Source organism: Rhinatrema bivittatum, chromosome 3 (genome assembly GCF_901001135.1).
Source record: "Rhinatrema bivittatum chromosome 3, aRhiBiv1.1, whole genome shotgun sequence".
Lineage (NCBI taxonomy): Eukaryota > Metazoa > Chordata > Amphibia > Gymnophiona > Rhinatrematidae > Rhinatrema > Rhinatrema bivittatum.
In genome coordinates, this window is record NC_042617.1 from 118,197,987 (window position 1) to 118,211,301 (window position 13,315).

At 44.4% G+C, this 13,315-nt stretch overlaps 1 protein-coding gene across 1 annotated transcript in view; it reads right to left on the reverse strand.

The window, feature by feature from the left end:
- The window catches only part of ACTR2 (actin related protein 2), a 113,020-nt gene that overhangs the window by 28,261 nt on the left and 71,444 nt on the right, over positions 1-13,315 (reverse strand). Inside the window, exon 7 of the mRNA XM_029593618.1 lies at positions 12,601-12,746. Within this exon, the coding sequence (XP_029449478.1) occupies positions 12,601-12,746 (146 nt within the window). The remainder of the gene's footprint in view (positions 1-12,600; positions 12,747-13,315) is intronic.

The window sequence follows — 13,315 nt, forward strand, 5'->3', positions numbered from 1 at the left end:
GTCTCGCTTGGAGCAGCGTGGTAATTACTGGTTCCAAATACCCCTTCACGTGCAATTGCCTCCTCTCAAAAGCCAGGCCGCGAGACAAAAGCGATCCTCCCGATCGGAAATATAGGACCCTGATGCAGGAGATCCGGTAAATGGGTCAGGGGTAGCAGTCTGTCCACTGCCAGCTACACCAGATCTGCGAACCACGGACGGCGAGGCCATTCCGGAGCCACCAGAATCACTGACCTCGTGTGGCCCTCTACACGCCCGAGTACCTTTGCTATCAGTAGCCTCAGAGGAAAGACGTACAGGAGGACTCCGGTCAGCCACGGACATAGAGGGCATCAAGCCCCACTGCCCCAGACTCCTTCCGGCAGCTGAAGAACCTTTGCTTCTTGGTATTGAGACTTGTTGCCAATTGCGGGGTTCCCTACCATTCGCAGAGAAGCTCCCAGGCCCTCTGAGAGAATTCCCACTCCTCCGGATCCAACTGCTGCCAGCTGAGGTAATCTGCCTGGACGTTGTCCACTCCTGCGACATGGGAGACGGCGATTCCTTCGAGATGAAGCTCTGCCCACTTGAACAGCAGCTGAGCCTCCTGCGCTACCATGGGACTCTTGGTTCCCCCCTGGTGGTTGATGTAAGCTACCGTGATTGAATTGTCCGAGAAAACTTGCACCATCTGATCGCAGACCAAGGGTAGAAACTGCTCCAGAGCTCGGTGCACCGCTCTCATCTCCAGGCAATTTTTGGACCATGTCTGTTCGACATCGACCAAAGGCCCTGAGCAGACCTGCCCATACAAACTGTTCCCCAGCCCCGAAAATTTGCATCTGTGGTGACCACCATCCACTCTGGGACCTCGAGAGGCATCCCCTTCAGATTGTTCCACGTCATCCATCAGAGCCAGGGGCAGGAAATATTGTTGCAACAGAAAATTCCAACGGGACAACAAGGCTCTCTGCAGAGACCTCAAATGGGCAAATGCCCAGGGCACCAGTTCCAATGTGGATGCCATCGAGCCCAGGACCTGTAAGTAATCCCAGACCTTCGGCACCTATAGACGAAGCAGATGCGCTATCTGCCCCTGAATTTTGTTCACCCTGTCTGTGAGAAACACTCTGCTCTGCTGGGTGTTGAAATGGGCTCCCAAGTATTCGAGGGAATATGAGGGGGGACCAGATGGCTCTTCTGCACATTGATAACCCAGCGTAGAGATTCCAGGAGCGACCGAACTCGATCCACGGACCAAACACATTCCTCTAGTGACTTCGCCCGTATCAGCCAATCGTCCAAGTACGAGTACACCAGCAATCCCTCCTGTCGCAGTGCCGCCACCACTACCCACCATCACCTTTGTAAAGGTCTGCGGGGTGGTGGCCAGCCCGAAAGGCAGCGCTTGAAACTGATAGTGCTGTCCCAGAACCATGAATCTGAGAAACCTCTGGTGCTCCTGATGGATGGGGATATGCAGATAAGCCTCTGTCAGATCCAGAGATGCCAAAAACTCTCCTCTTTGTACCGCTGCAATTACGGTGCACAACGTCTCCATCCGAAAACGTGATACCTTCAAACTCTGGTTGACTTTCTTCAGGTCTAGGATAGGTCGGAACGTGCCTTCCTTCTTGGGCACCACGAAATAGATGGAATATCTGCCTTCTCCCTGTTCAGACACTAGTACCGGTACAACTGCCTCCAGACTGAACAACCGCTGAAGCATTTCCTGGACCACTGTCCACTTGCTTCGGGAAAGACAACGCAACTCCAGAAAGACCAACTGCAGTGGGCAAGAAAATTCTAAGGCATAACCATTTCTCACCACGCTCAACACCCACCGGTCAGAAGTGATCTTGGTCCACTCCCCATAAAACTGGGCCAGCCTGCCCCCGATTACCAGAGACTAGGAGTGGACCTGACGGATCTCATTGTGAGGACTTATTGCCACCCGCACCCTGGGTGGATCCGCCTCTAGATGACCTTCCAGTCCCTCAAAAAGGACTGTTGCCTATGCAAGGACTGTCTTAGGGCCGAGGCCCTCGCCTGACGAAAACGTCTGGACTCCAGAAAGCGAGGCCGAGAAGAGAAAAGTTTCTGGCCAGACTTTCGATCCTCTAGCAGCCTATTGCCCTTTGTCTCTTCCAGCGACTTCAGACGATTGAGGTCCTCACCAAACAGCTGTTTCACCTGAAAGGGCAGATTACAGAGCTGCAATTTTGATGACAGATCCGCTGACCAGTTGCGTAGCCACAAGTGTCGTCTGGACGCCACCACCGACACCATAGCACGGGCCGTGGTTCTCACCAGGTCATACAAGGCATCCCCTGCCTCCAGGTGGGCCGCCTGGACTGGGGAAAGAGTCCTGGAGGTGTACTGTTCCTGCAGCTTCTGGATCCAACATAAATAGGCCTGCTGCATCAGACTTGCACATATTGCCGCCCGCAGGCCGAGCCCCAGGACCTCAAAAGCTCGCTTGAGATGCACTTCCAACTTCTGATCCTGAACATCCTTCAGAGCGGAAGCTCCAGCCACTAGAATAGTGGTCTTCTTAGTGACTGCCGAAACTGTTGCATCTACCTTCGGGACCTTGAGAATGTCCAGATGGTCCTGCAGAAGCAGATAAAGCTTGGACATCGCCCTGCCAACTTGCAGACCTGAGTCGGGGGAATCCCACTATTGGTTGATCAATTTCTGTATTTTCTTCGGAATTGGCAAAGCGTTGGGGGGTCTCCGTAGGCTATCTAGAACTGGATTAACCCATTCAGCATCTGAATCCTCCAGGGTGAGCTTAATCCCCAGCTCCTCCAACACCTGAGGTATAAGCAGGCGAAGCTCCTCTCTCTCTTGAAAAGCCAGATCACTGCCTTCAGCCTCCGGACCCTCCAAGGTCCACTGTTCAGTTTTAGAGTCCCCTGGGTCCAGAGGGAGACCCCCAAATCGGGTCCCCATCCTGATCGGCCTCCGAGACCTCATCCTCCTGCTTAGACTCGTCCAAATCTTCTGAGTCTTTCCAATCTTTCAATCTTTCCAATCAATCAATCAATCAGTCTTTCCAATCTTTCCAATCGCACTAGCCGTCCCTCGGGAGGCAGAGTTTGCGTGGGGACCTTCCCCCACTTTGCCAAACCCATTGGGCCTTCTGTGACACCGCACTTACCTGCCTGCCTAACCAGGAGGGCCTCGTACGAATTCGGGCGAAGGCTCCCCCAGGGCCCCCGAAAGGTTGCTAGGGCCCGAGACATCCTGACCTTTTCCCTCAGGTCAAACCATGGGGAGACAGGAGCGGCGGGGACCCCCCAGACCCCCAGGGAGAAGCCCCTCTTATCCAGCTCCACTTCTGCAGCCATAGCCACTCCCTCCTGTGATCCCAGCGCCACCGCCACGTCCACGAATGCCTCTGCGGCTTTGCTTGCCTTTCAGACCCCCTCTCCCTCCCTCCTGCACACTCCGTGCAGAGGAGGTCATTCAGGCCAACTGACGGGCTACCACAGGCCCTGCAGGTCTCTTTGAGCTGCTTGTCTGTCATAACAAGAAATAAAGCAAGTCAAAATAAAAATCCAAACATCAATCCTATGCTTGCCATGCTTTCCCGTGGCCCGGATTGCGAGGGGGAAGGGCGCACCACATGGCAGCTGACAAACCCTGAAGAGGGCGCACTGCCCCAAGAATTTCCCACCGGCACAGTGAACAGGCCACTGCCGTGACTGAAAACCGTGCAGCTCGTTCGGGAGTACAGCCAGCCCCCACTGGAGTGAATCTGCCCCGACTGGGACTACCCTCCTCCAAATGATCCCCCGATTCGCCCACTTACTGCCCGGCCTGCACCTGATCTCGCCGAGGATTTCAGCCTGCTAGGCCGCACAGCCTGCCACATGCTTCTGCTGTTGCAAAAGCAGACAGCTGCCTGTGACTTTTTTTTTTTTTTTTTTTAACACAGGAAAGCACACAGGAAAGCACAAAAATAATAAATACTTCACTGTCTTGGGCAGGAGGAGGGGCTTCGGGCCCACAGAGGGAACCAGACCTCTGGCTGTCGGGGGTCCCAGAGTCACGGGCTGAAGCTGGTCAGGGGCATCCAACCTGAGGGATGACCTTTCTGCAGGAGCCTGTCACCTCGGGGAGCAATTTTCCTTAAAATATCCAATCAGTCAATACTGCAGGGTTAGCACCTCTACCATCTGCTGGAGGTAGAGAAATACTGAGGGACTGCAGGTGGCACTCTCATATATGTGGCAGTGCCCAAAGTTTTGTTCTCTACCTCCATCTGCTGGTAGGGATGAATAAAACCCACTTGTCTGGACTGATCTGGATATGTTCAGGAACAGAGGTGATATGATACAGACTTTCAGATACTTGAAAAGTTTTAATGATCCATGGTCAACAACAAACCTTTTCCATTGGAAAAAAAAATCAGTAGAACTAGGGGTCACGATTTGAAACTCCAGGGAGGAAGACTCAGAACCAATGTCAGGAAGTATTTCTTCATGGAGAAGGTGGTGGATGCCTGGAATGCCCTTCCAGAGGAAGTGGTGAAGATTAAAACTGTGAAGGATTTCAAAGGGGCATGGGATACACACTGTGAATCCATAAAGGCTAGAAGATGGGAATGAAGAGAAGAGCCATGGAGGTGGCTTGCTGGAATGGAGGCTACTACCTGGTGATTACTACCATTACTCAATAAGCCTTCACACAGTTAATGCAACTCAAACATTGTTCTCTGCTTCAACGGCAAGGGGAAATGTGGAAAAGAGGATTTACATTCAGACAACATCCAACAAGGAATTGATCTGTGCAATCTGGGTAAACAAACATTGGGGTAGCTTGCTTGATGCCGCTGTTACTACCCTTAACCATTAAGCCTTATGCTTCATCTTGGATGCAACTCCAACATTACTCTCTACATCAATGGCAGGGGGTGGCAGGAAATTTGAATCAAACAAACAGTTACCAACAAGGGCCCTGAAATTGGTGGTCGGTGAAACAGATAAGTATGGGAAAATAAGTGTGGGAGCTTGCTGGACAGACTGGATGGGCCAATTGGTCTTTTTCTGCAGTCATTTCTATGTTATGTTTCTATGAAGGTGGTTTCCGAATTTTACATGCATCAGTCGACTTGTTTACCTTCTTTCAACAGGCATATGGAAGGAGCAGATTTTAGATTTCTGCACTATTTGAATGCCCATAGCGTGCTTTTTCAGTATTTCAAGGTCACACATATTTTCAGGATATTAGACTACCTCTTTGTTCTCCATGGGGAAGTTTGAAGTGGTGAAGCAGTATGAAAGGCTATGAGAATTTGCTGGGTTAAAGAAACTATTATGGCTGCATATGTGGCTTTACCTAAACAGGTGTGGGTGCATTCTATTGGAGCTCAGGCGGAGTCCTGGGCAGAACTACATTTGGTTTCTCCATCAGAGATTTGTAAGGCGGTGACCAGGTTTTTTCTACATTCCTTTTCTAAACATTATCGTTTGGATGTAAAGGCCAGTCAGGAAACTGCATTTACTGCTGGAGTTCTAAGAGTGGCTTTGGCAGCATCTCGTCCTGTTCAGGAATAGCTTAGGTACATCCCACTCATCTGAACTGGTCTGACTGGATGAAGAGGAAAGTGAAAATTAGCTCTGACCTGATAATTTCCTTTGAGTCCAGACAGACCAGAACAGGACATTCTTTGCTGCCAAATGCCTGACTTTATTGTAGGTACACTAAAATAGTGCAGTGCCTCCGTCTATATCAAAGATAAAGTATACAATCAGAGGTCCTATACGTAGTACTATATTCTACAAATAAATCTTTTTTATTAAACACATTCAATATAAATCATCCTCCTCTAATACATAGGATGTGGTCAGCTAATGTTTTGGTATGGAGGGGGATTCAACTGACTTAAGAAAGTTAAGGTTATAAAATGTGAATTTGTTTGAATTGACAAAATTGTTTCATTTGTGTACTGGTTTAGGAGTTCCTGCTAGGCGTGGGAAGGCACTTTAAGGAGTAGGGTCACGAGAAGAACTAGGGTGATTATCATGGTGATCGGGAGGTGCAATATTCAACTTCAACGTGATTAACTAATGCGTTTATGAACACATCCCTGAGGAAGTCTGCTACGGCGGACGAAACGAGATCATCGTCGGGTGATTGAACATATAAATAGACATTTAATATTCCATGCGTTATATACTGAGAGGGAGTGCGTTGTATATTATGTGAAATGTTCATAAGATATTTGTCGACATATTAATCATGTTGGGGTATTTTTTAGAGAATGGTATGTGTGTGGAAAGTATGATTGGGGGTAATGAATGAGTGAGTGGTTTTTATTAATTATTGTCTAGTTAGGAGTTCCTATGTATTAGAGGAGGATGATTTATATTGAATGTGTTTAATAAAAAAGATTTATTTGTAGAATATAGTACTACGTATAGGACCTCTGATTGTATACTTTATCTTTGACTTTATTGTAGAACAAGAAACATTGTTATGCTTGATGAAAGTATATTTCATGTATATTTATTGTAAGTTCATCTGGACTGGTCTGACTGGACTCAAGGAAAGGAAGTTATCGGGTAAAACCTAAGTTCACCATCTAAGAGGAAACCAGGTCTGCAGATTCTAGACATTGCAGTCAGGCATTAAATATGAATTATGTGATAGTTCAGAAGTCATTTTTTATGATGTTGAAGACCTTTTGAACCACATTTCCCATGTTAAACCAAAAAGATCAGCAATGAAAAGTAAGGTACAGTGTCTCTGAAAATATTACTGCGATTTTCCTCCAAACCTCAATTTTATCAACATAGTAACACAGCAGACGACGGCAAAAAAATAAAAAAATAAAAAGACCAAAATGTCCCATCCAGTTTGCCCAGCAGGGTGTTTAGTATTTTAACTGCCTTTCTATGATAATTACTCCTGCAGCTAGTATTTAGGGTTGTAACCATCCCTGTGCCTTCTCGTTCAGTACCGATATGCAGCTTCCTATAGGTTATTCCTGTGCTTTTCAGTGTGGCTTTGGGCTTAATCACAGCTCCATGCTTATTACCCCAGTATTTTGTTTCCATCTTCATAGTAATAAGGGATCCTTTCTATGTTTATCCCACACTTTCATGAATTCTGTTATAGTCTGTCTTTTTCTTCACTACCTCTTTCAGAAAGGCATTCCAATACCCTTTCTGTGAAAAAAATATTTTCTGATGTTGCTGAATCTGCCCTCCTTGAAACTTCGGAGTATAAGCCCTAGTCTTTGCAGCTTCCTTTCCATCGGAAAAGATTTAATTATGTATTAATACTTTTCATGTATTTAAATAACTGTATCATATCCCTCTAGTGTATACAGGTTCAGGTCCTGAAGTCGCATCTCGTGTGTCTTTTGGTGCAGTCCCCCACACCATTTTGCTTGAGTATCTCTGGTCCACCTTTAGTCTATCTTTACCCTTTTATATGTGGCCTCCAGAATGGAACACAATATTCCAAATAAGGCCTCACCAGTGATCTGTACAGAGGCATTATCACCTTTTTTTTGTTTTGTTTTACACTAGTTATGCCTCTCCTTTCAGCCTAGCATCCCTTTGGCTCTAGCCACTACCTTGTCATACTATTTCACCATCTTGAGATCATTAGATACTATCACCGTGAATTCTCTCGCCTGATTAGTACAGCAACTCTCCTCCCACTTGTGTACAGCGTTCAATATTTTTATCCCAAAACTATATGAGCCTGAACTTTTTTTTTATACTGAAATTTTAACTGCAAGTCTGACCATTTTTCAAGCTCTTTAAGCTTGAAGACGTCACATTCTGTCTACTCCCTACATTGCATATCTTTATGTCATCAGCAAAAAAAAAACCTTTTCCTTCTAACCTCTTTGCCATAAAGCTCACAAAGATTTTGAAGAGAACTGGCCCCAGAACCAATCCCTGAAGTACTCCACTAATTACCTTTCCCTTCCCTGATTGAATTCCATTTACCACCACCACCACCACCCTCTAAACATCTATTACTCAGCCAATTTCTAGTCCAGTTCACTACCTTGGAACCCACCTCCAAGCTGGTTAGTTTATTCATGAACTGCTGAAATCCAAGTAAAACACATCCAGTGCTTGATTTAAACTAAATCTCTAGCTGTGGCATAGCCACAGATGAGCCTTGGTCCACCCAGTGTTGCCCAGCAGCCCACAAAGAGAGGCCCTGTTGCAAGGCTGCAGCAGACCCGCCAGGCATCAACATCCAGGGAAGTGGCGACAGAAGAGACAGCCCACGAGGCCGCTAGTAAATCCTATCCCACCAGGGGCTGAGAACAGGTGGTGGCTCAGGAGACTGAAGGTGGACCCCATCCTACCGGCAGCCGAGAAGAGAAGCAGACCTTGGAGGATGGCAATGGACTCAATCCCACCCACGGTCAAAGAATCAAAGTAACCTCACCAGGAAGAAGCTTGCTCTCCCGTTCCTCTCAAAGTGTGCTGGACCTGTAGCATGCAAAACATGTGCGGCCAGTAGGTGCTCTATGCTGATCTTGTGCATCGCGAGATCGACATAGAGGAAGTGCTAGCCCCATGAGATTTGAATACCATAGGGCAGGCACATGAGGAGCAGCAGCAGAATAGGATCCCTCTTCAGCTCCTAATGGGGAGCCTGCCTGTGTTTTGTGTGTGAGAAAATGGTAGCCTGCCTGCTTGTGTATGAATGTCAACCTGCCTGGAGATATGCGCGCGTGTATGTATGAAAGGGAACCTGCCTGGGCGTGTGCACGCGCGTGTATGTATGAAAGGGAACCTGCCTGGGCATGTGTGCATGTATATGATAGGGAGAGAGAAAGTAAGAGCATGTGGGACTGAGAGCCTGTGTGTGTGGGAGTGTATGGGTGTGTGAGAGTGGGAGCTGTGTGTGAGAGAGCATGCAAGAGTGGGAACCTATGTGTGAGAGAGAGTGTGGCAGCCTACATATGAAAATGAGAGCCTATGGGATACCGTATTTATTTGTTTTTCTATACCGATGTTCATCGGACATATCACACCGGTTTATAGTGGAAACAGAGAAGTCTGTTAGAGTAGACTTCTTGTTTTACAATGGAACATTGTGTCATTTTAGATTAAACATTTTTAGCATTTTACATTGAACATTCTACATTGAAATTTATGGCATTGAACTATGTAACCTGTTGTATTGAGCTTTATGACATTATGTAGTAAGGCTTCACAGTTTTTGTGTTGAGAGTTTGCGGTAAGAGTGGTAGAAGGTTTGTGGGGAGTCATAATGAGATATTTTAGCGGGAGAGAATATCATTGAAGGTTTGCATCCAGTGTAGTGAGAAAGCTTAGGTTTTTGGGGTTGACCATCGGATCTGATGTGGGTGTTGAGGGAGGGGGGGTGGGGGTAGCGTTTTAGTTCATGTGTTGAGTGGTCGTTGGGTATGCTTTTTGGAAGAGCCATGTTTGTAGGTTCTTTTTGAAAGATTGAGTTGTGGGGTTGAGCCTGAGCTGGGGTGGTAGGCTGTTCCATAGTGTTGGACCTGCTACTATTAGGGTTGTGTGGGAATTTGCAGCCGTGTGAGAGAGAGTATATAAAAGTGAAAGCTTGTGTGTATCTGTGGTGTGGAATGGGAGCCTGTGTGTGAGAAAGTGGCAGTCTGCATGTGAGAACAAGAGCCTGTGTGTGTGTGTGTGTGTGTGTGTGTATATATATGGATGGGAGTGGGAACATGCATGTCTGTCTGTGTGTGTGTGTGTGTGTGTGTGTGAAGCATGTAAGAAAGAGCCTGTGTGTGTTTGGAAGGAAATGGGAGCCTGCATGTGAGAGAGCATGTGAAAGTGAGAGCCTGCATGAGTGTATATGTAGGAATGGGAGCTTGAATGACAGAGAGAGAGTGAGGGCCTATGTATGTGGTTGTGAGAATGGGAGCCTTTGTGTAAAAGCATGTGAGAGAGTGACATCCTGCACGTTAGAGAGAGCATATGGGAGTGGGAGCCTGTGTGAGAGAAAGCCTGTGTGTGACAGCCTGTGAGCCAGAGTCTGTGTGTATGAAGGAGGAAGGAAAGAAGACAGAAGAAACAAAGAATAAAAAGACCCTGAAAAAAGAATAAGGAAAAAGACAAGGGGAAAAAAAAAGAGACAGGGACCAAGTGATTAGAAAAATAAAATCAGACAACAAAGGTAAAAAAAAAAAATAAAAAATTTTGTCTTTCAGCGATTGGAATATGCCAGCTTTGGGAATGTGCATTTCTTATACATTTGTACTTTGCTTTTTCTTCAGTATTTCATTAAGAGTCTGGTTTCTCTAGCTTTCCATTTCAGTTTTGTTTGCATTTTTCTAATTTGTAGTCCATTATTCTGAATTAGGTAAGAGTGTGTCTGTGATACGCATGTGTGACAGAGATGCGATATTTTGACTAGTATGTAGTTTCTTTGTAGGGTTTTGTAGCAGTTTGGCTTTTTCTATTTGCCCAGTAGGTGACATATTTGTATTCTAGGGCCTGTTGTAATGTTTGCCTTACCTTTTCATAGATAAGGTTGCTGCTGTGATTAAATAGTACGGCAATGTTCTAGATGTCTACAGAGGAGGGAGTTTGTTTTGCTATCATTTTATTTATTTATTTTTATTTATTTAAAATTTTTATATACCGGCATTCATGTTGCAAACACATCATGCCGGTTTACATATAACAGGGGTGTACAGTGAACAATTCAATAACCTATTTGTGTAGAAGGAAGCAGTTACAAATAACAAGGTAAAAGAACTGGGAGGAGAGAAGAAAAGGGAGAGAATAACATTAGGTATAGGTATTTACATTAGTAATAACATTTTTACATGTGGAAGTGGTAGAATCTGGCTGAATAGAATTAATCGGTGTCCGGGAAAGCTTTTTTATAAGTCTCTTCCTGAAGGTTGGGAGGCTGGGCTCCTGTCTAAGGTCCGGTGGGATGGAGTTCCATAGAAGGGGGCCGGCTGTTGAAAAGGCCCGATCTCTCAAGGTAATGTGTTTGGTAGTTCTGGCTGGGGGCACTTGAAGAGATCCTCTGAGTGTGTCTCTTGTTGGTCTGGAGGAGTTATAAATTTGGAATGGGAATTGTAAGTCGAGTGGGGTGTGTTGATGGATGGTTTTGTATATTATGGAAAGAGATTTGTAGAGGATTCTAAAGTGAACAGGCAACCAGTGGAAGTGACACCAGAATTCGAATGTATTTTAAATTTATGTCCTAGTTTTGTTCTACACCCAATGCAAATCTTAAATTCTTATGATTATTGCTATTTTATTGAGTTATGATATTCTCTGCATTTTTGGAATCAGGATCCATTGTTTTATTATGTGATTTTCTGTTAAATGTTTTGTTTACTTTTTACATGATACTGTGTATTTATAAACTGCAATAAATATAACATTTAATCCAGATTAATAAGGCATTTTTAATGTTGGTAACTGCTTGAAATAATAGAATTAAAATATTTTAAAATGTCACTCATGATGGCTGTTGTAGACTATTTACAAATCCATTGTAGGGTGCAGGCTAAGGCATTATTTATCTATAAGAGTACAACTAGCAGGGCCTAAACCTGTATAATTACTGCCTACCCATGTTAACCTTGGGTGACCCCCCCCCCCCTCAAAACATTGAGTTCTGGCTACCCCACTGTTCTCTAGTTACCCGATTGGGAAAAAAAAACCCGATCAGATTTGTTTGACACAATTGTAGGATTGTAGGGCATTCACTATCCTTTCCTTCAGTAGCATTGCCATTAATTTTCTCACCACTGAAATAGGGCTCCACAAATGATGTGGTATCTACCCTACTCCCATCTTTACTCTTGGTCTTCTTCAGTGAATACTGAAAAGTATCTCTTTAGCATTTCTGCTTTTTCATTATGCCCTCTCCATACATTGCTTCCCATTATTTTTAATCATATTTTTTCACCTCTGGTCTTTAATATACCTGAAAAAAAATACTTTTGTGGTTTCAGCATAACTGAAGTGGATTTTCTGCTGTCTAAGAAATGCTATAATGGTCTTTATGCTACAAGTGTTTTAGTACTCGTTTTGTGTGGAAAATCTCCCCAACAAAGCCTTTAACTGGGTATATTAGGTGCGCTTTGTTGATGGCTTTGTTGCAACAAGTTAATTTTTATTATACTTGCTGCAGGGTGAATGGTGTGTGTGAATGGTTCATTTTTTTTTAAATATCATGGCGATGTTAACTTCATTTTTATATCAGGGTTTCTAACCTGAGAGAATTAACAAAGATATTTGAATAAGGCTTATTAAGAGTTTGTCATTGACTTTTATGCTAGTGGTTCATTTTTTTCCCCCTTTCTTTACTTCGTATTATCACTGTGGCGATACCCCATATTGGTGCAGGCGTGCCAGTATTTATATACTATATCTACACACACACCCCTTTACATGGCTCCCCCCTTTCCTTTTCATAAAGAGGAGAGAGGTGTGGCTGCCATACTGAAAAAATGTATTTGAAAATACAGTGCAATTAATATCTGACTACAACCTGACCTAGAAGACTGCCAAAAATGGCTATTACAAAGCAAGATATTTTTCTATTGGTAACACATTCTTACGTCATAAGAAAATGTACAGATTACAGTATATTTTACACATTGTGCTGCCTTACCTAGTGTCAATGTCAGCTGCCTGGATAGTATTGAAGAGCAACTCAGCAACACCAACACCCTCCACATTGATCAAGTGAGGCTGGAACAAAGCTTCCGGAGCTTCAAAACGCTCGCCACCAACTTTAATAACTCTTCCATCGGGTAGCTGCAGAAAAGAAGGATGGATCATGAAACAATAACTTTCATTTGCTGCTGAGGGAGCAAGATCTGTTCACCTGACAGTTCCATTACTGCAGCCTAAAACTGTTGTTGAAAAAAAAAGATGAAAGTCTCTTTCAAACAACTTATTTTTACAGAATAAAACAATTCTGGACACGGTTGCTGTCTTCCAAACTATTAGGCAATTTAATCTTAAGGTCGTGTCCCTCACCATGGACACCAGCAATTCATCAATAAAGATTTTTCACATCAAAAATGACTTTATGCCATAAATTAAAACTTGTTTTCTTTAAAATTTAAGATAAAATCTCCTATACCTTTTGCAACTAACAGATACAGCACTCTTTGTTACATTTGTTGTTAAGTTTTAATAAACTATAATAAACTTAAGAAATCGAGAAAAAAATATGGAAATTCCTCACATTTTTTGATCGGAAGGGATGTTTAGGAAATACATGTAGGAGCCAATTTATGGTTTGGAATATGTAGAGGAGATTTCCAAAACCATTTAACATAAGGAAAAGTATAGGATATACTTGATCGGAATTCATGACA